Source organism: Barbus barbus (assembly GCF_936440315.1).
Source record: "Barbus barbus genome assembly, chromosome: 28".
NCBI lineage: Eukaryota > Metazoa > Chordata > Actinopteri > Cypriniformes > Cyprinidae > Barbus > Barbus barbus.
Genome location: NC_136756.1, coordinates 21,087,150 through 21,114,472, shown reverse-complemented (window position 1 = coordinate 21,114,472; position 27,323 = coordinate 21,087,150). Strand labels below are relative to the sequence as shown.

Sequence of the window (27,323 nt, the reverse complement as noted above, 5' to 3'; positions counted from 1 at the left end):
TGGCAACAGCTGTTACATGCTACTTTGAAGCTGAGGCCAGCAGAGGATTAGAGCGACCTACTCTCTAATGCACAGGTGCGCGTAGAGACCAGATCTCTAGAATAAATAGGCCGGCTAATGAATTACCATTCACTATTTTTGCACTTAACGCGAGGCAACACCATAATAAAGTTTTGAAGGTAAGCTGCATACATATTCAGGCGCGGGAAATTAATAAAGCTGAATTGTAAATAATGCTGAATTGAAAAAGCAGACGATAGGTTAACTATATCATGCAATGACAAGACCACCAGGTTTTGTGATTAAATATAAGCCTTAATGTTCGTTAAAATGTTATTTTATCACAGAAATTTCACATTATAATCATTAAGGCATTGCAGTGCATTTAGTGGAATGCCATATATGGCATTTAATACATGAAATATAAAGTCCCTCTTTAAATATATAAACTGTGTCTGCAAAGCCTGTTAAAAAAATAGTAAAAAAAAAAATAAAAATAAACAATAACAATTTTGAATTAAAATTAGATTTTTTTTTTATTGGACAACAATGTAGAATATTGTTACTTTAATTGTCACTGTAGACCAGTGTTATTTTAGTGTCACTGAGATACTATTAGTTTTATTAATACTTTATTTCAATTAATAATTTTTAATTATATTTTGCGTTTTCATTTTAGTAATTTAGTTGTGTGCATTATTATTTTATATTTTAAGTTAGTTTTTATTTAGTTTTAGTTCTTTTTAATAAGCTACATGAAGTTAAATCGAGTTATTATATTTGAATTGACTATTTTTTTACAGGTTTTAGTTTTAGTTAAGTATAAAACCCTTTGCTCATTATGGGTCAGTTGCTGCTCATAGGGGTCAGTTTCCATGTCTACACTCCTGTGTTTCGCTTTCTGAAACTCTTTGACATCAAATTTATGAGACTCCAAACGGTTTGAATCTAAAGCCCTAATGCATTTGCACATTATTTATTACATAACCCTAGCTACAACCAAATGTGTTGTACATTTATGCAATTTGTCTTTCTATACGTCACCTATATAATTGTAGTTGCTTTTATGTAACTAAATTAAAGTGAGAATTAAGGATGATCAATAAATTGGTCTAAATAAAATCTAGCATTCATTAATAAATGGCCAAATTATTATTTAAATATTATATTACATATTTTTTTTAATCATTATAAATTTTTAACATATAATCATTTACATCCAAAAACAGATAATTTTGCTTAAATTCAAATGTTTTTTTCTTCGTTGTTTGGAAGCAGAAGGGAGATGTTTTTTTCTGTGCTCCATTTTTCATTTGCTGTGTCTTAGAAGAAAGTGAAGAGAAAATGAGTGATTCTGCAGCCCAGAACACTTCGGATGAGTATGAGGATGACTTTGAGAAAGACCTGGACTGGCTAATCAGTGAGGAGAGCAAGAGTGAGGAACAGGTAGGTGAGTGAATGTGTAATGATACCAGAAACAGGTTCATATCTCTGAGACAGTCTTCTGGTATGTGGTATTCCATTACACAGACGCTGTACCTGTGTGTGTGAAATCGACCCCACTGACACAGATCCATACACACTTTCACTCACCCAGAGAACTATGTCTCATGGCACTGCATTATTCAACACATACACTCTATGTATCTGATTCAGCCTTTAGAAAACATGCTCTCCTTAAAGGGATAGTTCATCCAAAAATGACAATTCTGTTGTCGTTTACACACCCTCAAGTTGATCCAAACTTTTATGAGTGTCTTTCTTCTGCTGAACACAAAAGAAGATATTTTGAAGAATGTGGGTAACTCAAGAATTTATTTTCCCTGTTGATTAATAGTATTTTTTCCCAAACATTAGTCAATGGGTACCAGCAATATATATATATATATTAAAAGAGGTAAACTATACCTTTAACTCACACAATGCAATACTCCTTTTATTGTGATTTTCTCAATCTGAACACATTATTTTCTCCAACAAAGGATCCTGATGATGACATTGAAGCTCAGATAGACAAAGAGCTTGAAGAAGATAAGCATAAAGAAGATGTACACAAACACAAGGAAATGGCTAATGAAGAAGAAGATGAAAGGTGGCCAACGCCAATGGAGCCATTAGAGGGTGTGTTAGATCCCGACAGGGATGTCCTTGTAACCTCTCCACATTTACAGAGCGATGAAGACCTCGATGAAGAAAAGAAATATATTTTGGATAAGATTCAAGAGGCTAACAAACAACTCCAGGACCAGGATCCTCCAGACCATAGCCGGCGCAGACGGCTGCAGTTTAAAGACACTCTGGTTGACCTGGTGGTGCCTGCACAAGAGTTTGACGCTCAAGAGAGTAACGGTGTCTCCTATGGGGACTTAGAGGAAGAGCAAGTGGTGTCCGGACAAATGCAGAGACTGAAGATCTCTCCGAGAGAGGAGAGCGGGATTGGAGAGCCTGAGGATGAACATAATGAGGGAACGAAGGAGGGACGGGTTTTGGTTGAAAAAGATGGAAAGTTTGATCTGGTGAGTCTAAAGGAGATGGAAAGTCAAGGATTGCTTCCTCCCTTGCCGGTTTCTCACAGCGACAATCAGCGAGCATCTTCACGGCAAAGTGAGTCTGGTCTCCATCTCGGCAAGAGTCCTGTCTCCTCACCAAGGCAAAATTCTACCTCACCTTTTCCTCCTGGCAGGGAGACTCTATACTTCCCCAAACCTCCACCAAAACACCGAAATAGACCCAGTTCTGCCAGGCCATCCCAAAGGGGAGCATGGGTTCATGGCAACAAGCGCAGGGTCCAGTCTGCAAATGGAGCTCCTTCACATGCTACTTTTACTTTGTCACCACAGCAGAAAGAGTTACTGGCCAAACTTCAGCAGCAGAGAGACAGGCAAGCGAAAGAGGTATGATGTGGTTTTAATATCAGCTTATGTTGTAATGTATTATAAAAACTGATGTAATTTCCTGTTTTTGTTCTGTCTTCCTTTCTGCTTCTTCTGGTTCCTTTTCAGGATGAGCTGAAGAAAAAAGAGGAAGAGGAACAGAAGCGTCAGGAGAATGAGATAGCCTTCCGATCATGGCTTATGAGGAAGCGAGAACAGCTGCTGGAGGAGAGAAGAGTTCAGAAAGCCCAGGAAATGGAAAGAACGAACTACAGGGTATGTCCACCAGGGGGAGCCGTTTAACCAGTAATTGTGATGCCAAGCCCCCCTCCTCTGCATAAAACACAAAGGCTATGAGCTATGTATATAAATATATGTGTGTGTGTGTGTGTGTGTGTATAAATAAAAATAATTACCTTATACATTGTAAATTTTTCATAAAATATTATTTTATATTTTTATTATAATAGTTTTATACTTCTATTATTTAATCAAAATAAGTTAAATACTAATATTGTGAAATTAGAATAACTGTTTTATGTTTTAATATATTTTAAAATGTAATTTATTCCTGTGATGACAAAGCTGATGTTTCTTGTTATTATAATAATAATATTTCTTATTATGATCAGTGTTGAAAACATTGTGCCACTAAATAGTTTGTGGAAACCGTGACACATTTTCAGAATTCTTTTAATTTGTAGAAAGTAAAAAAAAAAAGCATTTATTTATTTATATATATATATATATGCACACACACACACACACACACATATATATATATATATATATATTCTATATATATATATATATATTTATTTATTATTTTTTTTTTTCACAATTTAATCTCATTAAATATTACTTTTGACTTTATGGCATTAAACAGACTATCAGACTGCTTTTGTAATTTTGCCAGAGGGACTGTGGTGACCCAGAGGAGGCCTATAAAAATTGGCTCCAGAAAAAGCAGGAACAGCAGTTCAAAGACAAGCAGATAGAGGAGATGAAGAGACTGGAAAAGGAGAGTGGCTTTTGCCTGCATAGCCGAGAGGAGAGTGAGAAGGCCTTCAGACAGTGAGTTTAGCACCATATATTGCTCTTCTAAAATCAGGAAACAGAGGGAGAATTGTATTTAAATCCAATGTGAAAGCATTTCCCTCTTGCTCTGTTGTACAATAGGTGGCTGAAACGAAAGCGTACAGAGAAAAGAGCAGAACAGCAGGCAGCTCGAGAGCGCTCACGCAGACTCATGCTGGAAGAGCGCAGAGCAAGACGCATGCATGACCTCCACTGCACTGTCAATGACATCAAACCCTTGCGATTCAGTGACCCCTATGGATACCGCTACTGATCACCTCATAATATACACACATGACCATTGTTACCACCAGGATCTGAACTGAAGGTCCTCCAGTTCAGCAATCACTCTGGTTACTGCTTCAAGGGACACTTATTCATCTGTATCTATGGTTACTGTTCAATTGAACTTCTCAAAGTTCTGTTGTCTCATCTCCATGATACAGTGGATGAAAGAACATGTGGTTAGGAACACAAACGGGAGCTCTCTTTTTATTAATTTTCCATTCATCCTTTTCTGATATACAGAGATCAAACAGGTGCTCGAGTGGATATCCCTGTTCCAACAGCTTTAGGCACTTAAAATAATTGCTACTCTAAGATGATTTAATGGAGTTTTGCGTAACTGCTGAATCACCAGATATTCTCATTTTTTGTTTAGCTGGCCACCCTGTAGACTTGTCACGTGTCCGCTGTGGGCATTAGTGTGCTACACAGCTACTGCAGTCTGCAGGAACAATATTAATGCAGCAGTTCAGGCCCAAAGCTACAGATCAATGAAGATTTTAATTACTTAAAATGTTTTGGGAAATGTTTATACTTTATCTAAAACTATTTTAAACACCATTTCTTTCATCATTATTTTTACACGCATCTTTTATGCCCTCATTTTACCTGAGAAACTATATGGAATATATTTACTTTTAAAATATATTTAATAATTACAGGATCATTAAAAAATCTAGAAAAGGCCAAATTGTGTTTAAAATAATGAAAATGTTAAAAAATGGATATACACTTTGCCTTATTCATTCAAAATGATAACTGAATGTTGATGAAAAGTTCATAGGCAGGCATTATAATAAGTTGGTCCTTGTCTAATGTGCATCATTCTGTGTTTGTGAAGTCTTTTTTTAAATATTGTACTTAAGGTAAATGTTTCACATATGTATAGAAATCAAGACATCTAAAAATAAAAATAGTTTTGAACATTATCATTAATCCCACAAGAATCCCAAAACCTCCTCAACATAGATGAATAAATAAAAAATAAATAAAACAAAAAAAGCCTTGAAACATCATTGCATGCACACTACTGATCAAAAGTTTGGAATATTTTTTGTTTGCTGAAAAATCAGTAATATTGTGAAATATTCGTTTCTTACAATTTACAAGAATGCTATTTATTTATGTGATAGCAAAGGTGATTTTTAGCAGCCATTACTGAACTCTTTAGTGTCACATGATCCTTCTGTTTTTTTTTTTTTTTATATATATTTGATCAAATAAATGCATCCAGCTTAAGAGACTTCTTTCAAAAACATTGTAATTACTCCAAACTTTTGACATGCAGCCTATCATTCAACATATTGAGACAACATATGTTCAACATATGAGACATACCAGTGTTTACTGGCAACAAAGTTCACACTTAAGGTTCATATTTTGTTTCAAAGATTTACATGACATAATAACAGTTAAGAGTTGCACATATGTGATGGAGATATATTAGGAAACCACATTACCCAGCATCCTTGTCGTGCGCTCGCGCAGAACTCACTTTGCGGCTAATGAGTCGTTGAGGGATGCAATGCTCCATAGCAACATCAGTACCAGCGGAGGAGCGCTGTAGCGGACGACCTGGGATAAATATCCTCAGCATATCTGAAACAGGTGCTGCATGCGGACAGCATGGACGACCAGAAGGTAAGAAGCAACCGAAATAGAGAAATTGCAAACGACGCGCTTCTCATGAAATAGAAAGAGGATGCTGCGTGAAAATAGATTCTAAAATACGAAATACCTTTAGCTTGTAGCTTCACTTGTCACGTCCTCCTCCATTGTGTTAGTGGATATGTGGCCTTACAAAGGACAAAGCAACAACTTCACACGTTTAGGATATGCACGGTATTTAAATGCATGATGTAGGCCTGTTCATGAAGATTTCCTCAAGTTGATCAACAACAGCCAATGTCAATCACTAGAAACCGCCCCAGTTCCCGCACCTCTGTAACGCGAAACGAGTATTGTTTTCAAATATTCATTACAGGAAATGCTCTAAAGGGAGGAAATAACATTTCAGTATATTCATATATGTATACCCTCAAGCCAGAGCAAATTTTGGTGCAGGACAACCCCAAACCAGCCTGTATTGTTACAAGCTTCTGCTTCAGGGAGACGCCCCGGATATAAAGCCGCTTCTGTGTGGCTCAACATCAGTGAATTAATCCAGTGCAAGTGGCCTTGATGAGAGGAGAATGTAACATGACATTTCTAGTCAACTCTGTATGAATTTCAGTAATATTACCTCCCTCTCCTTCATGTCTAACGTGCTTTACAAGTCTGCACGTGTCTCCTCATGAAACACCCAAAAATAGACAAGGAAACAATGAAGTCGATGGGCAAGTATCATCTGAATGATATCTATCTAACAAGTTGTGTTAAAGATGCACTCAGTTAGTTTTTGCTAAACAGAATGCATTTATTTTCTGTTGTGAAAATAGCACTTTTGAGAGATATTACAATTATTTTAGTCATAGCAGTCTTCTAAATAAATCTGTTTATTGTTCATGAAGAGGGTTGCTCCCTCATTAGCACAGACATGTTAAGATCACATGACCAGGCATCATGCAATTGATCATTTAATAACTCAACAAACATATTTTATATAGTTCTATTATTAGCTCAGAAAGCATGTACAGTAAGCATAGTAATAAGTTTTACAATTCGTTATATATTAATACTATGTAATATTTTTAAAAGCATAAAATTGTAAAATTATAATTGCTCATATGTGATCTTTATGTGATGATATTTAAAAACGTGTAGTAAGCTCAGTAATAAAAACTTAAAACATGTTATATTAATTATGTATAATATATTTATATTGTTTAAATTAAATGTGTAAAATTGTCAAAATATAATAGCTGATATATGATATTTTTATGCAGTGCACTTAAAAAATATGCACAGTAAGCAGAGTAATAAAAGCTTTAAAAAAGAGTTATATATTAATTCTATATAATATTTATAATCTATATATATACTCTTTTAAATTAAAGGCAATTTTTTCTTTTAAACTTTTGTCACTTCTACTGCAGTGATACAACTATAACAATGAATCTGCTTTGTGGGACAAGCCGCCGCCTTACACGTGCTGCCATTGTTAACCTATTATTGTTTTGATTATGTTTTGGTTTTATATGACTCATGCATGTGAATCAGAAATGCATTCACTCACTGTTTCAGGAGTCGCTGAAGAAGATTATCACTACATTGGCTCTGAAGAATGAGGAAATTCAGAATTTTATCTGCTGTCTAAAGCAGAATCTAGAGAACCTAGAGGTAAACACCACAGCAGGCCTTCTGCTCTTCCTACTCACATTTACTTATTAAACTGTTTGATAAATGAGGAAATCTTTCTGTCAGCTCTCAGGTGGCCCGAATATGTTGCAAAGCACAATATTTGTCCAGACACATTTCTCTAAACCAGCAGTTTGCAACAGCAATACAGTTCTAAGCAGGAGGAGACAATGCAACTTTAAATCTGCGTTAATGGTGTTTGCAGGCGAATTCAAACCGAGTGCAGGAGGATCTGGAGTCAGAGTTTAGCTCTCTGCATGCCGTCCTGGATGAACTGAAAGAGGGCATGGTCACACGCATCAAGCAGGAAAGAGCCAGTCGCACATATGAGCTACAGGTGAGAGCACTGTGAGGATCCCTAGCCATAGTACAACGTAACAAATTCTATCTAAATTAATTAATTCAAATGTTTTATATTTTCTAGACAGAATGGTTAGATATATATCAGTAAAAGGCAGAGTGGGATGGCTTTAGAGCTTGTGCATGATTAGATGTGTCATGTTAAGAGAAGGATAATAAGAAATCCTTGAGGATTACAATGTCTCTGTGTGTGTATAATCCAGATTGCATCCTTATATATCTGTACATACAAACAAAGCATTTTACAGCATACATACCTCACAAGTAAACCTGTCATTACCTCTGTCATTACATTCTTTAATTATTTACTTCCTTGGAAGAATATCATTTTAAATTTCCTTATGACGTGAAGTGACGTACGGCCAAGTATGGTGACCCATACTCGGAATTTGTGCTCTGCATTTATCCCATCCAAAGAGCACACACACAGCAGTGAACACACACACACACCGTGAACACACACTGTGAATAGTGAACGGAGCAGTGGGCAACCATTTATGCTGCGGCGCCCGGGGAGCAGTTGGGGGTTCGGTGCCTTGCTCAAGGGCACCTCAGTCGTGGTATTGAGGGTGGAGAGAGCGCTGGACATTCACTCCCCCCACCTACAATCCCTGCCGGCCGGGGACTCGAACCCGCAACCTTTGGATTAAGACTCCGACTTTCTAACCATTAGGTGTTTTATAAAAAAGGTATCTTATGCTCACCAAGGCTACATTCATTTTATCAAAAATATAGTAGAACAGTAATATTGTACAATATTATTACTATTTAAAATAACTCTTTACTATGTTAATATATTTTAAAATGTAATTTATTCCTCTGATGGCAAAGCTGAATTTTCAGAAGCCATTACTTCAGTATTCAGCGTCACATGGTCTTTTAGAAATCATTCTAATATGTTGATTTGGTGCTTAAGTAACATTTCTTATTATTATCAATGTTGACAACAGTTGTGCTGTTTAATATTTTTTGGAAACCATGATACGTTTTTTCAGGATTCTTGGCTGAATAGAAAGTTTTGGAACATTATAAATTTCTTTATTGTCACTTTTGATCAATTTAGTGCATCATTGCTGAATGAAAGCATTCGTTCTTTAAAAACAAGATACATCTTTCAGACCTCCGACTTTTGAACAGTAGTGTACATCGCTTGCAGGAAAACCCATCTTGATTAAATGGCAATTACTAGAACAGGTAGCAAACAAATTGTAGTAAAGTGATCAAATGCAAATAAAGTTAAGCCTCTAGTACCAAGAAAAACAGCAGTGTGCAAAACACAACAAAGCTAGAACAATTTAGCATACTACTAGATAAGTTGATAAGACTACCAATAGTGCAAAAGTTGTTATAGTCACTATAGATGAATAGAGTTATGTAAACCTGCCTAAGCAGTTAGTAAATTTCAACCAGATTATGTAATTGTCAAATGATATTATGAATGTTGTGATGGTCTTTTCAGAGTCAGCTGAGCGCATGCACCAAAGCCCTAGAGAGCTCAGAGGAGCTGCTGGAATTTGCCAATCAGACACTCTGCTCATCTGAGACTGACAACTTCACTCAGGTACCGCCCACTTGGAATGTTTACAACACTGTTACAACTAAATGACTCATGTATTTACACTTAAAGGGCTCCTATTATGCTCCTTTTTACAAGATATACTATAAGTCTCAGGTGTCCCCAGAATGTGTCTGTGAAGTTTCACCTCCAGATATCGCAATCGAGGCGTTCAGAAACAGCGCTTACTGATATACAGAAAATAACTCCCTTTCAAGAGGACTTTACGCACTAAAGGAAGTGTAAAAAGCATAATAATAGGACCCCTTTAATGACTTTATGGTATTTCGACCAATTACCTTTTTAATACATATTTGAATGAAATTATATTTGTACGGTTGCTTTTAAGAGATTTGTCCTCAAAATGTACTTAAAAATAAACAATTATTTGATTTGATTATTGTTTGTTTACAACCTTTTGGAACTGCTGCTGTTGCTTTCTCAAACAAAGTGGCAAATTGTATCAGCTGCTGCTAGCTTTTCCTGCTAACACGTGGTGATTTGACTGATGTATTGTGTTTTGTTGAGACTCAATGAGACTCAGTTCTCTCGCTCCCTATCTCTCTCTCTGTCCCTTCTTCTTTTCTCTTTCCTCTCTGCTGCAGGCGGCCAAAGAGATAAAGGATAGGTACTGTACAGATGTCCATACTTAGATCTTTGATTGAGTTCAATGCACAGTGTAGAACATCTTCAAACACTCCTCCCCTGAAAGTCCATTCATTTTATCATTAACTCATTTAATCTTTTTTTTTTTTTTTTAGTAAAATTCTAGTGATTTTTATTAGTAAAATTTGGCTCATTTTCACTTTGTCTGACTCCCCAGGTGTGTGCGTGTGTATATGCATGGAGTGGTTTACTGTGCCCTCATTGATGTTTTCCTTCATGACATTCCCACATTCCTGTTCTCAGTCTGTCAGATGAGTTTTATTGTCTTTATTGTAGACTGACCGTAAGTGTTTATTGTGTGTCTGCAGTGTGACTATGGCTCCAGCATTTCGTCTGTCTCTGAAAGCAAAGGCCAGTGACAGTATGAATCATATGATGGTGGACTTCACTCAGGAAAGAAATATGCTACAGGCCATCAAATTTCTTCCAGGTTGGTGTAACATCCATAAGGGAATGTCATAAATTGTTGAAGCAAAGCTCAGCTGACAGATTTCTGCCTGCTTTGCATGTAAACGGTTTTATTGGTGTGTCGAGTGTCAATATATCTGATGGTGTCACAGCGTTGACATTAAAAACAGAAAAATACAATGCTTCCAGAATTTCACATAAATGCTGACAGATTTTCTTGTAAACTGTTCAAACTGGTTTGTGTTGTCCATGTAAACACTGTTTTTAACTAAACATTGCAGAATAATCTGTAAATACAACCTGAGTCTGGGTCATGGGATGGTATTTATGATCAAATTAAATCAAATGTAACCTTAAATTAAATAATGAATAAATTAGAAATTAGTATAATTTAATTAAAATTAATAATTAATATAATTATTTAGAAACATTATTTACCTTTAATAACTACGATAATTTCAGAATTCCTATATATAACCACAATTTTAAGAAAATCTGACAAAAAACAAATGTGTCACGAGTGTACTTCCAGTGTAGGTTGATTATATTGTGACCAAATTAGTTTACATTTTTATGACTTAATTATCTCTCTTTTACTGGATCAAATTAAATAAGTTATACGAAGTTATAATAATAAAAAATAGATATAGATTTTAAATTAATCAACATTATTTACATTTTGAATGCCAAGAATTTCAGGATTTCCATGTCTCATGTTTCGGATTAATTTTAGGCTTTGGCTGGTATCGCTGAACAAAGGTCTCCGGTATCAGATATCTCTGTTCCTCTCACCTTTAGTGCCTGCCACACCAGAAATTCACCTGGAAGAATGCCAGGTGTTTGATAACACAGTCACAGTGGTGTGGACCTTACCTGAACCCGACTCCAAAATCGACCACTACATCCTGGAATATCGGCGAACCAATCATGACGGTCCTCCTCGGGCTCGAGAAGACTACCCCTGGATGGTGGTGGAAGGGATAAAAGAGACTGAGTACACACTCACGGGTACGTGCTGATGTTTGGTTTGCTAGTAGTTTTAGATAAAGTTGTGACCATGATGCCATTTGTTTTTCAGGCCTTCGCTTTGACACGCGTTACATGACCTTTAGAGTGAAGGGATGCAATAAAGCTGTAGCGGGTGAATTCTCAGAGCCGGTTTCTCTAGAAACACATGGTAACTTGCACTTACACACATACACACACACAGAGGGTAATGAGGCATGAAGTTTCTTCTCTGCACAGAGAGAAGGGTCTAACAAAAGTTACAAAGCACTATCACTACTAAACTGTCTGTTGAAGCCTGATTAGAGACCACTACTATAGTATGTCTGCCCTTTTGTGAAATAAAATTTAGGGCTGTAAATTTAATGTTAATCTATGTTAATTAATGTTAATTTAGTATAATTAATTCTAAAATAACAGTAATAATATAAGCAAGTAATAATGCCTATTCAATGCATAATATTGTTTTTTTAAATGCCTATATTTAGATGTGATTATGTGATTAATTTGGATTTAATTTGATTAATTGGCCTATTGTGCAATTTAAATTTTAATTATTATTATATAGGGCTGCTCAATTAATTAGAATAAACTGAAGTACACATAGCAAGTAGTTTGTTTTAAATAAAGAAAACAAGTAGATAGAATAAAAAAAGAAAGCTAGTGTAAGAGGGTCAGATAGATACAAAGAAGACTAATAAATACAAAGAAGATAGATAAATAAAACAGAATTAGAATAGATAGTACTGGAGTTAGAGGGTCAAATAAAGATGGAAGAGATGAGTTTTTAGCCGTTTCTTGAAGGCTAAAAGTACTCAGCTGCTAGTTTCCTAAAAGAGTTGGGTTAAGAATGGGTTTCTTAAGAAGTAGGGCTTTACGAGCTTGTTTAAATGCTGAGGGAAAAACTCACAAAAGTGTGAAGGGATGTGTTAACGATGTGAGTGAGAGCAGATACAACTGCAGGAGAAATGGCTTGAAGGAGATGAGATGGAATAGGATCAAGAGCACAAGTATTAGGATGAGTTTGACTTCTGCCTCAGAGAGTGGAGAGAAGGATGTAAACGAGTGTATATTTGTTGGTAAGATATTTTTGACAGTTTGTGGTATGGAGAATTGTGCTCTGAGGTTTGTAATTTTAATAATGAAGAATGTGGTCGTCAGCTGTTAGAAATGATGAAGGAGGGGGAGGAGGAGGAGGACAAAGGAGGGAATACTTTTTTTATTTTATTTTCTGAAATTTCATTTTCTGAAAATACAAAAGTTATATTTCTTTTGTTTAATGGCTTTATTTGGTAAAAAATTATAGTAATAATAATAATAATTCTTATTCTTATTCTTATATAGTCATATTGATACTTTTTTTTTTTTTTTACCTCATGCAGCCCTAGGAGATTATTTGGGAAGTGTTGAAAACATGGAAAACATGAAAAATAACATTTTATTCTTCAGAAAAATAAACTTAACCTATTACCTTTACCTCTCCCTCTCATTTTCTTCCAGCATTCATCTTTAAACTGGACGCAGGTTCAGCCCATCAGAACCTGAAGGTGGAGGATCTCAGTGTGGAATGGGACAGCAGCGGAGGGAAGGTAGCTGTCCAGGACATCCGTAAGGAAAAGAACAGGACCAGCTCTCCTATGCATTCTCCTGCCAGGTCAGAGTCACACCTACTATTTTAAGACACTTACAAAGTGCTGTGCACTGACAGGATTGCCACTACACAGCTGTTTATATTAAAGAAATTTGTTGATTGCTTCTCATAGCTGGCTATAATAGACAGAAAGGCCTGGCCTATTAACACATGCTGTCGTCATTGGCTAAAACATTTGTATGCCAAAAGCAGCCTTTGCTGGAATGTTTACCCAGCCTGTAGCCAGATAAACTGCCTGCTTGTCCCATCTTATAATTTTTTTTTCTCCCTCAGGACAGCCATGATGTCCCCCAAAAGAGCTCCATCTGCTAGAGTGGGCCGTGACCGTTTCACAGCAGAGTCCTACATTGTCTTAGGTGAGTCAAAACAAACAAGACACTGAAGAATCCTCAACTTTGAGAGTGTTTATTCAAAAACTCCCCAAATTCTCTCCAATGTCCAGGAGACACCATGATCGATGCAGGGCAGTATTACTGGGAGGTACGGTTTGATAAGGAGAGTAAGACGTTTGCAGCAGGAGTCGCTTTGCGGTCTTTAGGTCGCTTTGATCAGCTGGGGAAGAGTAACGCTTCCTGGTGCATTCACCTTAACAACTGGCTTCAGCAGAGCCTCACAGCCAAGCACAATAATAAAGCCAGAACACTGGATTGCCCCATTCCTGACCGCATCGGCATTTACTGCAACTACGAAGAAGGTGAGTTATGCTATAAATATGACAAAATGAGTAAAATAGTGCCACAGTTAATGCTGAAGCTAACTTGTTAGCTATGGTAAAAGTAAATGGATGATGTTGCCAGTGTGAGAACCGGCTGGTTGCAGCAGTCACAGATTGTATATTTAATATAGTGCAGTATTTGGCTTTTTAAAATTTTTGTTAAAATTAGTTCTTTTTCTGTTTGTGTCAGACGCTGGACTTCTATTTTGACAATGTTGACTTTTGTGCGAACAAATAGTTACTATTTTTCTGTATTTGTGAAAAGTACTAAAATCTGATTATAAATCAACTGGTTGCTCTATTGAGTATAAATGTGTTTATTTCATATTTTTTATTCTCATTTTTTTTCAGTGAATAATATGTAAAATAAACAAATTGAATTGCAGCATGTGTCATCTTTATATTAAATTAAGTAGAATAATATTGTATATATTTACTTTGGCGATTGATCACCCTTCTCTTTAAAATATTGGCATCGGCCATAAAAAAAATGTAGTAATTAGTAACTTGCTAATTAGTTTGTTCTTGTATTTACTCTCCCTTTTCAGGTACATTGTCTTTTTACAATTCCAGAACCAAAAATCTCCTTCATACATTCAGAACAAAGTTCCAGCAGCCTGTTATACCAGCCTTTATGGTAAGATATAATACAGCTCACTTTGTATTTAACAATTATATCACACATAAATTAGGGATATTTAGAACATGCTTGATGGCCATAATTAAGCTACAGAGATGTGTTTCAGAGTCCTTTGCATAAGATGCATTCTTTCATTCAAAAGCATCTAGATGGAGTGCAATGGAACAGAATAGAATGCAGGTCTATTTTTAACTTGAGTTGACATCATAAAAATGCATGGTCATGGAACAAGATGCTGCAAAAAAAAAAAAACACCCCGCAAGTCACAACATGTTTGTCTGGGTGTGTGTTTGTAAGAACGGTGCTTTAAATGCAGTGCAACTTCTAACTAACTGTTACTAAAAAAAATTAAATGTACAAGAAAAGTCTACATTTATTCATTTAGCAGACTTTTTATTCAAAGTGTCTTACAAACTTACACAGTACCAAGTTTCAAGAATAAACTAGACTAACATACTATCTGCCTTACTGACTGATATGTTTTTGTGTATGGTGTCAGAAGTGGAACTTTTGTTTTGGCAGTGCTGAGATATATTGAGCTATTTTGTTGGCCAAAACCTGAAAACCTTTTTTGTCTAAAAGCCTGAAATACGTTTTGTGGTTACCACAAGCTTCCTGCATTTTCCTGTTTTGTTCTACAAAAAAATACATCAGTAGTACCCCCTTGTAAGTTTTTAAAGGGGACATAACACATACACAATTTCACCCAATCTCATTTTAATCTTGAGTACCCTATAGAGTACCATTGCATCCTTCATACCTCCAAAGAGTCTATAGTTTTATCATATTTATAAAACAAAGATACAGCTTTATGAAAATAGCTGATACTCCTGGAGGCGTGCCGTGGGCGGAGTTTGCTAACAAAACATGGAACTTTGATGCAGTTTTATGTGCACATGCTCCTCCAGGAGAAATGTCCATACAAGGAGTTACACCCCTCATGATGTCATGAAGGGCCATGCTCGAAAAAACTTTTTTGAAACTGATAAGAACTCGGAAGGAATGTATTTGGCACAGAAATACTTAGTCATATTTCCAAATATTTTTTTTGAAACTTTGGCCATGTTTAGCATGAGAATCCAACTCTTTAACAGTGTAAATAACTCAGAATGTATGAAACCGCATTAGGACCCCCCCTCAGAATGTATGAAACAGCATAAACCCCCCCTCTTTAAAATGTTTACTTGTTTTGAAAAAGGCAGTTAATTAAGAAGTAGCTAAATGGGACACTGTAGAGGTTGCAGAGGACATTAAATGCCATCACACCAAACAGGAAAACTCAACAACTCACTAGAACACTGACGAACTCAGTCTTTCAGAGAAAATGTTTTTTTAAATAAAGATGGCGGTGACGTTGAAATTCTCTTTCGCCCCACTGTAGGTGTGGAATGGGAGTTTCTCAGTGCAGACGGGCCTTCAGGTACCCAGCATCGTGCTGAGCGGTCAGAAGCGAAACAGCAATACAAGCAGCTCTAATGCCAGCCTTACTTAAATCCCACTTCACTCTAGAACTGCTACACGTACAGACAGGTTTGGAGAACACCTGGCAACCCTCACACAAGCCTGGAGGCTCTTCCTATCATCAGTATGTATTGCCAGCCCAAGGAGCTGCTCTAGATTGCTTTCCTCATTCCTTTTAGCTCACTGATCCGGATCCTGTGCCTTTCAGTGTCCTGAATTCAGACATGATGGGGTATTACTCTATTTCAACATGCAAAGAGCTTTAATAGCCTTGAGTTCGTGTGTATATCACTAGAGCCAAAAGTTTTTTTTTTTTAAACATTTGTTCATTCAAATCACAGTATTTGAGCCACATTTGAACAGTTATTTCAATGCAACAGCAGCATGTTGGTGTAATTGTTTGAAGTCTCAGATGAAACTGTATTATATTTACACACTGAATGTCTTTAATAATATGCCTCGTATTCTGCTACAGTAGCTGCTTCCGTATACTTTTTAAACTTACAGTTAGTATGAGTAGCACAATAATCTTAAGCTAAATCATAGAAGTCAAATGCCTTTTATAGAATGTATTAATTCTGCAGTTCCAGCATCTGAGGCGGGAGGAGGCAGGTTTTACAAACCATTTGGTTGTGCACGATCAATGATGTGTGTGTGTGTGTGTGTGTGTGTGTGTCCATGTTCATGATGTCCATGTTCTGTCACCCAGAAAGGTACTTTTCAGTGTTCTTGATGCAAATATTTACCAAACTTGACTTTTTTTGTATGCCTCCTGCAATTACATAGTACAGATTACAGAAGACAGTAATTTTCTGCCACATTGCTGTCCTCTGAAAGGGATAGTTCACCCAAAAATGAAAATTCTGTCTTCTCATCCATTTCTCCAAAACTGTATGACTCTGTTTCGGTGGAACGCAAAATAAATTTGAATAATGCTGGAGCTTTCAAGCTTAATAAAGGACATAAAAGCATGTGAATAGTCAAAAGTGCTCCATATATTCCAAAGTTTCTTTAGTTAGTTTTTGGTAAGAAACTGCGAATTAAGTCAATAGATATTGATAATCATCCCTTCCAGTGAGTGAACTGTTAATAAGTCTTATTCATGGCTGAATTGGCTTGACTGAAAGAGTCATTCATTAATACAATTTACTACTACTTTCGTTAAAAGTGCAAGAAAGAGAAAATTAAATTTCAGACCGTTTATTGCACAAAGCAATCAAATACCTTCAAAAGACTTAAAATATAGTGAACATGATGTATGGACTGTTTTTTCTGCTGCTTTTGAATTCGTTTTAAAGCTCGAAAGCTCCACCTGCTACTTGCATTAGTAAAGTCATACAGTTTTAGAACAACATGAGTGCGTGTAATTAATGACAGGATTTTTATTGTTGGCCAATCTAACATAATCTGCGATGCTTTTGGTCAAACACCTGAACATTTTAAACATTACTGTCTGAAACTAAATTCAACCTGTAAAATCGTGCTGTTACACTACCTGTTACTTCAATAAAACAAATGCCAAACATACTTATTGTCTTGCACATCCACACAAGAAAGCGTGACACGGTTTTCCATGATCTTTGTATTAGTCTCAAAATATATAGTATAAAACATGTATTAACAGGAACAGAAAAGCAACATTTGTTTCTCTATCTGGAGAAAGAAGACCTGCAACTTCCCCACATAGTAAAGTCACAATCATATTATCAACAACCATTTGTCATTAACACAAGCCTGATATTTGTATGATCAGAGACAGAGAAAATAGACAGACCAGCTATCTGACACAAGAATTAAAAACAAAACATTTATATGTAACTTTTCATCTGAATAACCTGTGATAAATCAAAAGTACATCAATGAGATAAACTACACAAACAACAGTAGTGATTTACAGTCAGCAGCTACACAACGCCACACATGATGATCGTTATGTTAGTCTAATAAATGATTGCAATAACTTAATGCTGAAAGGATCAATAAAGAACATTTGATTCAAGGGCCTATTTGTTGATCCAACTGGACAGCAGTGGGCAAATATCACAGATACAGTGTTCAGGTGAGTAAAGCTGTATATCCATATATCTGCTGGTGTAGATTTAAGACGAGCATAATACTAAGGAATTATTCCTGGTTTCGTCTCCTAAGAACTTCTTGGAGCTCATCTGTTAAGCAAAAAAAAAAAAAAAAAAAAAAAAAAAATCAGCGAGTTATGGATTTGTTGGAATGAAAAAAAAAAATATTACGGATGTCAAAAGCAGGAAATATTACTCTGATTCAAAAGTAAAAGATTTAGAGTGAAATAGTAGCACAAAACAAGAAATTGTTCTTACTTATGTCAACATGTTGCCGCTGACACTTGGGAATATTTTTAGGCATGCCTGACAAACTGTTGCTTCGGGAACTTGGTTTAGGGTAGACAGGAGGTATCAAAGCTTTCCTCCTTTCAACATCTACATTAAAACAGAAAACATTAAGATACCTCTTCTTTTCACTGAAATTTTTAGTTACCAAATCCAGAGATCTGCCAAACAACACGAGGGAAGTGATCACAACTCAAACTTGCTCTGACTAAAGGTATAAAAAGCCTTTCATCATTCAACACCCTCACCCAAATCATCTCTGATCTCAAAATATCAGTATTTCAGCCCAGACAACAATTTCTCAAAAACCATTGAAACTGAGCTCACTTGAACTGCTGTTTAGATCTGGAGGTAAAAATGAATAGAGTGGGGGGAACTATGACGTCACTCTGTAGGCGGATCGGCTGTTAGCATGAAACTGGTTCCCTCGACAAAAACCCAATAGGATTTTCCCATAGGCTTTTGGATAATCGCAAAAAATAAGCTCTGTGTTCAATCATAGTTCATGAAACTTACACGTTTTGACCATCGAGATAATCTTTACAAAGTAATACAAATTTTATGAATTTTGAAGCCTAAATACAAGCGCCAGAACTAAAAAGCTAACATTAGGCTATTTACAGCACCACGGTCGCTCTCCTTCAACGTCACCACCACCATGTTTCCGACCACTTTTAAACGTATTTTTAGAAACATTTTCCATGATAATTATTTACTCTGGATGAATTTTAATCCAAAAGAGCACGAAACTGTAAAAGCGGGTTAGAATGAGTTCCTGTTCGGCGTGATGACGTTGAATGTCTCCGACAGCGCCTGTAGTCCCATTTAGCAACTTGTTAGCAACCGTCTTTTTAAAGAAATGTAACAGCTTTAAAAAAAATCAATCGAGTGGGGTGTAACTGGTGTGTTTTATGTCGTAGAATAAAACGTGAAAGTATCTTGAGCCTGTGTAAACCACGGACCTTATTTAAGGGATTTAACCAAAATTCCATTCAAAAAACCCAAGACTCTGGGTGATGGAACCGGAAGTGCTAAAATTCCGAGTTTTCGCCTACAAAGTGACATCATAGTTCCACCACTCTATTCTGGTGTGGCAAATGTCGCCCTGCTAAAACAAAATACCACCATCAGAATGATCCAGTAAGGAACAATATTTTTTACAGCATGTTAATGTAAATATCAGACAATGAACAGAAGTATAAATTAACAAATTAAACCTTATTGCAAAGTGTTAACAGATAATGACCAATTAAACTATCATTTTATATAGTAAATAACGTACAGCATTTGATAAGATTTTTTTAACGTAATTGAAAAAAGTTTTTCACTCAGCCCGCATTTATTTGATCAAAAACAGTAATACTATTATGAAACTATTGTGTAATACTACTACAATTTTAAATAAACGTATATAAATATATATAAAGTTCCAAAGAACAGCATTTATTTGAAAGAGAAATCTTTAGTAACATTAAAAATGATGTCTTTATTGTCCAAATTATTGAATATTTGACTCTTAGATGACATACAAAACTGAGTAAAAAAAAAAAAAACAAATCATATTTGACCAATGTGTCTCTGCTGAATAAAACTATTAATTTATTTTCTATTAAAACCCTACATTTTTAAATGATAGTGTATATTGCACAACATAGAAATGCTGGAATGGAAAATTTTATGTAATAAGTCTTCAAATAGAAATTTGGGACATTGGGCTCTTGGTGTTACCTGGAAGACGTGCAGGGACAGGAGGTGGAGGACATGCTGCCTCATCCACCTCATACAACTCATACTCTCCAGCATCTGCAAAACACAAACATACAGTATTCAACAACATGCAAAATTTAAAACAATCAAAGTAAATAATCTGCAAAACATTAAAGAAGCGAAAGAACTGCAAAACCTTCAATTTACAGATATTCTGAAGTGTAAAAGGACTCACCTGAGACATTGATGTAGGTGCCTTCCTGTGTGTTTGGCTCTGAACTGGAGCTTTGATTCCTTGGGACTGAACATGCAAATCAAAAGTGTTACACTACACTTCATGTCTTCTAAGAGTAGAGCTGGCAACTGAAGTTAGGCACTCATTAAACTCAATGAGTGCCTGATAAGTTCATCAGACGTATTCGTGCTTGGAGATGATTTAAAGATGCATTACCTGGTTTTGGGGGTGGTGCTGGAGGAGTAGGCGAAGGGACTTTGGGATAATGCACACTAAAACTCTCATTATCGGCAAATACTGAAAGAGTAAAAAAAGAATAGTATAAATCAGGCCTTTTAAACTTGCCCACATGAGGTTGCCAGTTATTTGTCTTAGGCGGCTTTACTTGCATTGAAATAATAAAAGTAATTTTATATATTCTATATTTCATTTCTATTACTGGCTGTAAAACTAATGTCTGTCCTGCTCTGTGGAGAATGTGTGTCTCAGTTTTCTAGCATTTAACTTAAAAAAAAAAATAAATAAATAAATAAAAAATAAAAAAAAAAAGATACCAGCATTCATTAAATTGGAAAAAGAGAAACAAAACCACCAGTTTAAATGATAATGGAATGAGTATTGGATCACGCTATCAAACATATTGCTTCTAATCCAATGTGTTTGTTATGCAAAAGAGACCATATTCAAAGTTAAAAGCTGTTTCAGTCTAATTTCCTTCTAAGAGTAGGGCTGTCAGTTTAAATTAGACACTCAAAGTCAATACAATGTTTGAAATTATAAATTCATTAACAGTAGGCATTTGTGCATTACGATGATTTAAAGATGCTTTACCTGGTTTTGGGGGTGGTGCTGGAGGAATAGGCGAAGAGACTTTGGGACAGTGCTCACTTGTCTCACCATTCTCCTTATCGGTGTTAGCTATCACTGAGAGAAAAAACAAAAGAATAGTATTAAACTTGCCCACATGAGGTTGCCAGTTATTTCTCTTAGACAGCTTTCCTTGTGTTCAAATACTAGAAGTTATTTTTATATATTCATTATTATTTGCTGTAAAACACTGTCTGCCCTGTTTTGTGGGGAACGTGTGTCTCACTTGTATAACATTCAACTTTAAAATCAATACAAACAAACAATGCCAGCATTCATTAAGTCAGAAAAAGAGAGAACCAAAACTACGAGTTTCATCTAGAATGGAATGACAAGTATTATTGCACGCTACCAAACAAACTAGTTCTCAACCAATGCGTTTATGCAAACCATATTCATAATGAAAGAACTCGGTTTCAGCTCGGGCAATTTTACTAGCATTTTTTACATTTATTTTGTGAATGTTTTTGTCTCAAATTTACTGTTTCTGAATGAAAGCTTTATGGATTGAAGGAATATGTTTAGTAAAAATAAAAAAATAAATAAAAATAAAAAAAACTTTTAAACAAACCAAAAAGAACTTAGTAAGTAACCTATTAAAAGAACAAAAAAAAATGTTTTGTGCAATGTATTTTTATATGTTCAAATTAAGGAAAAACATGTCAGCCAACTGGAAAACCATTTTTATTCATTTTAGGTAAAACTGAGCAACAGTGGAATATTTCACCTCAGCGTGTCAATCATTCTTTTAGTGGTTTCGACAAATTTCTATGATGGGGGACATATTTTTTGCCATTCATCTTTCATAATGTTGTAAACATTTTCTAGATGTATGATTCATACAGGTAAGTATGTCAGTCTGGCTGACAAACAAGTTTTTCCCTAATAACTTTCCGAAAAACACTACTAAAATAGTCTCTTACTGATTTTTTCATGATAGTGATCCTCCATCAGAAGAGGCACCAAAGCCCCATTGGTCTCCTCCAGCAGGCATTTAACGACATCATGCAGGGTCTCACAGGTGATCTGTGTGTTTATGAACATGGTGTGTGAACACACTCACATTGTCTGATACATCAATGCACGTACCAGAGTAAATGATTTGATTGTGGCGATTAGCTAAAACATAAACGTTTGCTCACTGGAGAAGCATTTACCACTAAATACACAAAAACACACATAACCTGTAATATGCATAACTACAGAGGCCACTGGATGCCTAAGGTGTGGTTTAAGATAAAAGTCAAGAGATAGAGCGGCTCAAATCACAAATTATCACAAGTATATAGAGCCCTATGGTAACTTCCAATAAATGTTTAATGTAGAACACATCAGCTGAACTGATCCACTGCATCTGATTCCCAACACTGACCCATAAAGCTTTTTCTTATCAGAACTTCCTCTTCGCTTTCAGAGCAATCACAAATTAAGACACTGTACAAATTGTGTTTCACAAGAGCTCAGAGTTCACAGAAAATTACAAGTTTGCAGATGGTTAAATACATTGCTTGGTGTTCAGAAAGTCTTCCTATTATACTCAAGCTTTTATCAGGCATACTGTGAAACTAATCTATTATCTACAACAGGCTTTTCATCTAAAGTAATCTGAAAATGAAAGAATAAACTATTCCTTACAGGAGTCTCAAGGGCAATGGCGAATCCTCCTTCATGCCTCCGAGACACACGATAATGTCTGAATACTGGTCTGTAGAGCACAAGATAAGAGTCTTCAGAATATATATTCATTCTTAACTAATACAGCTATATTAAGTTTTATTAAAGCAGAACTTCCCAGAACATGCCGACTATTGTGTAACATGCTTTATTCAAAGGATCAAGGTCTAAGGTTCAAGACTGTTCAACCAGCAATTCAGATGATCAAGATAAAATCACAATAAATGAAGTTCTCGAGGCCATCCAGCAATCTCTGTCTGTCCAGCATTCAACATGACGCTCTACTGACTATAGATTGTGTCTTTTACCCGTTAATATCTTGGCGTGTAGTGAGAGCGAAAGACGTCCCATCATGACCCGGCCGCAGCAGTAGGTTTCCCTGTTTAGAGTTCCTTTCCAATAAGTACTCCGCTTCGACACGAGTGACATTATGATAACACCTGCACAAAGCATTATTGTGTTATTACATAACAGGCATGGTTATTTTAGTTCATTCAGTCACCATGATCACATGAAGACCAGAAATTGCTAGAAACGGCCATCTATCACTTATAAAGCAATTCATTATTAAAGGTTAAGTGTGTAATTTCTGTATCACAGTCAAAAATACTGAGTTTTCCACACCTCCCTCCCTATCTGCCACTGCTCTGCCAAACTGATGCTTTCATCCAAACCAATGGCATGGATTTTGTTTGTTGTCCCTTCTTATTAAGCCGGGACAAAGTATTTAAACGTCAAACATCAAAAATATTACACACATCACCTTTAACTTTTGATGTTATGTTATCATTCATAAAGCAAGTGGTTTTAACTTACGAAGGCATCTCTGACTGCACAGTAATATAATTGTCAGAACACGAGGATGCTGGATGAATTGAAAGAAGGCGCTGCCTTATTTTCTCTTTCTCTATTATTTCCTTCATCATGTGAATCTGGCCAGGCAGCAGGTTCAGGGAACTTGGCACAGATAGCTGAAGGACAGAAACAGCGAGAATTATTATTTTGTATTTATATAATTTGGGTATGACATAGGACTGTTTTTCGTGATACACCGTGACAAAACAATAGGTCACACAGAGGTACTGACAGTTCATCAAGTAAAGTAAAAAACTCTCTGGTTTAGTGAACATTAGCCTTTGAGATGAAGAAAGACACGTATCAGTAATCCCGGCACAATTGCCTTTAGTCTATAAATCAGTAAAACTTAAGCCATAAAAGTCAATGTGCCTCGCCTGAACAAACACTGATAAAAGTCTGCAGCATTATTAGTTATTTAATAGTTGTAGTGTAAATGCATATGAGAAGACATCCTCTAAATATTGTACCTTCATATTTCTAGTGACGTCTTTAGAATTTCACTTCAGCAAAGTGGGTTTACTTGGCAAATAGACCTCCATAACATTCTAAATATATCAATAATATTTAAAATCCTAAAACATTCTGTTACATGAAAAATTCTGAATTTTCACTATTTATTTTTTTTTTAAAACTGATTTTAGACCTCATTATACATTAAAGATGTTTTTCAGAAGCACAACTAACCTTTGAAATTGAGAGCATGAAGCCTTTCCACAGTTCTCGAGTTTCAAGGCTGGGGGCCTGAGAAAACAGAGGAAAATGCATCATGGGTAACTGTGTGTATTATTAGATTTCAATAACTCAAGGTTAAACAGCTGTAAGTGTACTGCAGTGAAATCAAAGTCAAAATTATTTTTACAGAGTTAGTTTTACATAACAGGCTCAGAGATGGGAGAAGTCCTTACAATCATTTTGATGTCTTCATTTTTCATGTGCAGAGTGAATCTAGCAGCATCCAGGTTTCGGTCACGACAGCAGTCATCTGATACAGAGACGAGATCAGAAAGCTCCAGCTTCTCTATATACTGTAATCACAAGCAAATAGCTGATGTATTAATAATCTGTATACAGACAAACACATACAGTACAGAATCGAACAGATTTTAGGCCTGCAAGCTTGCATTTTAATAGGTGTTCGAAAATGCACACACATTGAAATGATTTTCTCAGCTACATAGTAAAACTAAATAGCAAAGGCATCTTGTAAAAATCACTTACAACACTGTCTTTGGTGTTATTGTAGAAAAAGAGTGAATTGCCACATAAGCTGGTCCAGAGTTTACGACCCATCTGTGCAAAGAAAAATAAATGCTTACTGAAAATAAATATATTTTCAGGAAAATAATAACAACAACAACAACAATAAAAATAAATATCTACTGAAAAATATTTTGTATGAATTTTTAGTGCTGTCAAACAATTAATCGCATCCAAAATAAAAGGGTTTTGTTTACATAATATGTGTATGTGTATGCGCATGCATGCATGTATATATATATATATATATATATATATATATATATATATATATATATATATATATATATATATATATATATATATATATATATACACACAGTATATATTTTGAAATTATATTATTTATACATCTATTTAATATATAAAGAAAATATCTTTCAAAAATATATACTTGCATGTGTGTGCATATACATAAATATACACAGCACACACATATATTATGTAAACAAAAACTTTTACTTTGGATGCGATTAATCACAATTAATTGTTTGACAGCAGCACTATTAACTTTGCATGATCACATTTCTATTTCCAGGTTTAAATTAGATTTTTGATCCCTTATTGTGTAGATATATAGTGTTTTCATATATGTTTTTTTAAGAATGAAAAGCCTGAATTCATAATAAACACTTCAAAAACAAGACATGACCCAGAGGCATGGTTATTTTAATAGTATTTTTAACCAGTTGACATGAAAGTAAATTCTTATGTTAGTTATGATCCTAGACTATTAGAAATGTTTATCGTGAAATTAAAGCGCAAGTCACAATGCAATATTTACCCTGTGCTGAGCAGTAATAAATTATGAACAAATAAATGAGCAAATTTTCACAAAAGGTTTATTGGTGATGACCTCTACAAGCTGGAAGTAAGCTAAGACCTGATATGTAAAATGAAAGAAAATCTTTACTAAATACATCAACAAATGCAAATCTGTTATCTGTATTGTTGGATCTGCACGCAAATATGCCACCAGACCAGTTTTTTGTTGACATTTTTACATTTGTAGGAAAAAAGTTTCCATGTTGCGACAAGACACTTGCGTCACACTGCTTTGATGGCCACAGGAAACTTCTCCTGTTTTCTTTAGGATCACTGGTCACATCTTTATTGTCTTTGCTATGTACTTACACCGAAACATAAAGCATTTCATAGAACATAGTGCCTGGTCATATTTTTATATTTGGTGTATTTACTATTTACTTACATTGAAATGTAAAGCAAAAACTATAGATATAGTTAACATTAAGTAGGTTTAATACATACATTGAAATAATTTTCAGTATTTAAGAAGTTAAAGCTACCAAATATGATATGTTGAAGATGAACCATGAAAGAATTCAAATGACTGTTGTTTGTGCCATTTAGGATCCTACAGAATTACAGTGATAAATGCTGATTAATAATTTACAGTAACACAAATAATGTGTGGCATAGTAGAAGATAACCTATGGCTATGAGATGGTTGACATTGCCAAACTCTAACTGAAGCACAGTAAATTTCATAACTAACCGAGCTCATTCTTTTTTATGCAAACCAGTGACTTTTTATTTTAAATTAAGGGGTAACAGATAATTGACTGTTTAAAAAATAAATAATACGACTGAATACATTTTGACAAAATGGGTTACACAAATTGATTAAACTTAAGCCTCCAACCATGTATCGCTTTGTAAGAAAAAGGCTTTTTACTATACTTGTATAATAACTCAAATCATTTAAACTACGCACATGACGAAGATACAGGAACAGGTGCAGAAGAAAATAACCCTGCCGACAACATTTTAAACCCTAAACCAGATCCCGGTTTTTGGGGTACACCTTTTAGATAATCCAGCTGGAATACCTCTTATTTTTCCCTCAGTAATGAACACAAATGTCATCGTGCATGTAGGATACATAAACACACTGACTCACCTTGTCTTTGATTGTTTTCTTTTCCAGAAAGCCTTCGTAATAGCATGATGGCAGCTGAGATCTAACTCGTCTAAAGCGATTGGCTCCTGCCATAAATTACACTCCCGTCAACGACAAGCTTCTTATAAAACCGTTCAGTGTTTGAAAGAAGGCGCTTTAATGTCCACCTGCACGTTTAATGCGTTATTAAACTTTCAAATAGCCTACATAATAGAGTCTATGTGCTAAAGCATTGTAAAAAGTTAGTGACGAAAGAAAGCTCGTGGACTAGGTAACACGACCGTAGTCAACTGCCAATTTGAAGAGGTCTACGTGCTTTCATCCTACTTCCCCCACCCCTTACCTGTATACAGGTGAGTCAGGACTCAGGTGCTCTTGAGGGTTGCCGCAAGGCACGAAAGTCCCGCCTATTGTGAGGAACCGTAAAGCTGACACACATAAATAACCA

General features: G+C 35.5%; 3 protein-coding genes across 4 annotated transcripts; 2 read left to right on the top strand and 1 right to left on the bottom strand.

Annotated features, from left to right (window-relative positions):
• The first annotated feature begins 57 nt into the window (after positions 1 to 57).
• On the top strand, positions 58 to 5,207 carry ccdc181 (coiled-coil domain containing 181). Its single transcript, XM_079382603.1, has 6 exons — positions 58 to 179; positions 1,328 to 1,446; positions 1,983 to 2,894; positions 3,003 to 3,149; positions 3,790 to 3,947; positions 4,053 to 5,207. The coding sequence occupies exons 2-6, from the start codon at positions 1,345 to 1,347 to the stop codon at positions 4,222 to 4,224; spliced, it is 1,491 nt and encodes a 496-aa protein (XP_079238729.1). The 5' UTR covers positions 58 to 179; positions 1,328 to 1,344; the 3' UTR covers positions 4,225 to 5,207.
• A 550-nt stretch (positions 5,208 to 5,757) lies between these two features.
• Positions 5,758 to 17,513, top strand: LOC306848203 (fibronectin type III and SPRY domain-containing protein 1-like). 2 transcript variants are annotated; one of them, XM_079382605.1, is made up of 13 exons: positions 5,758 to 5,876; positions 7,419 to 7,514; positions 7,738 to 7,869; positions 9,352 to 9,453; positions 10,053 to 10,075; positions 10,422 to 10,543; positions 11,320 to 11,529; positions 11,600 to 11,698; positions 13,027 to 13,180; positions 13,451 to 13,533; positions 13,620 to 13,871; positions 14,466 to 14,529; positions 15,914 to 17,513. In XM_079382605.1, the coding sequence occupies exons 1-13, from the start codon at positions 5,862 to 5,864 to the stop codon at positions 15,969 to 15,971; spliced, it is 1,410 nt and encodes a 469-aa protein (XP_079238731.1). In that variant the 5' UTR covers positions 5,758 to 5,861; the 3' UTR covers positions 15,972 to 17,513. The 2 variants fall into 2 exon arrangements, with proteins under 2 accessions (XP_079238731.1, XP_079238730.1); XM_079382604.1 differs by having other exon boundaries at positions 5,768 to 5,876; positions 14,441 to 14,529.
• LOC306848208 (signal-transducing adaptor protein 1-like) lies at positions 17,181 to 27,283 on the bottom strand. The gene is made up of 14 exons (XM_079382613.1): positions 26,876 to 27,283; positions 24,916 to 24,987; positions 24,603 to 24,722; positions 24,382 to 24,438; positions 23,656 to 23,810; positions 23,148 to 23,279; positions 22,801 to 22,870; positions 22,089 to 22,191; positions 21,130 to 21,222; positions 20,515 to 20,595; positions 20,299 to 20,364; positions 20,085 to 20,159; positions 18,327 to 18,446; positions 17,181 to 18,158 (listed from the first exon to the last, which is right to left on the bottom strand). The coding sequence occupies exons 1-14, from the start codon at positions 26,966 to 26,968 to the stop codon at positions 18,118 to 18,120; spliced, it is 1,278 nt and encodes a 425-aa protein (XP_079238739.1). The 5' UTR covers positions 26,969 to 27,283; the 3' UTR covers positions 17,181 to 18,117.
• Positions 27,284 to 27,323: the final 40 nt, after the last annotated feature.

Excerpts from the sequence above, each read along its gene's own strand:
- ccdc181 (XM_079382603.1), top strand. The coding sequence starts at position 1,345 with ATGAGTGATTCTGCAGCCCAGAACACTTCGGATGAGTATGAGGATGAC. Across the intron at positions 2,895-3,002 it reads GAGACAGGCAAGCGAAAGAG|GATGAGCTGAAGAAAAAAGA; the intron begins GTATGATGTGGT and ends GTTCCTTTTCAG. Across the intron at positions 3,150-3,789 it reads TGGAAAGAACGAACTACAGG|AGGGACTGTGGTGACCCAGA; the intron begins GTATGTCCACCA and ends TAATTTTGCCAG.
- LOC306848203 (XM_079382604.1), top strand. Across the intron at positions 9,454-10,052 it reads AGACTGACAACTTCACTCAG|GCGGCCAAAGAGATAAAGGA; the intron begins GTACCGCCCACT and ends TCTCTGCTGCAG. Across the intron at positions 13,872-14,440 it reads TTACTGCAACTACGAAGAAG|GTACATTGTCTTTTTACAAT; the intron begins GTGAGTTATGCT and ends CTCCCTTTTCAG.
- LOC306848208 (XM_079382613.1), bottom strand. The coding sequence starts at position 26,968 with ATGGCAGGAGCCAATCGCTTTAGACGAGTTAGATCTCAGCTGCCATCA. Across the intron at positions 23,811-24,381 it reads TCATGCTCTCAATTTCAAAG|CTATCTGTGCCAAGTTCCCT; the intron begins GTTAGTTGTGCT and ends TCTGTCCTTCAG. Across the intron at positions 20,160-20,298 it reads CACCTACATCAATGTCTCAG|ATGCTGGAGAGTATGAGTTG; the intron begins GTGAGTCCTTTT and ends TGTGTTTTGCAG.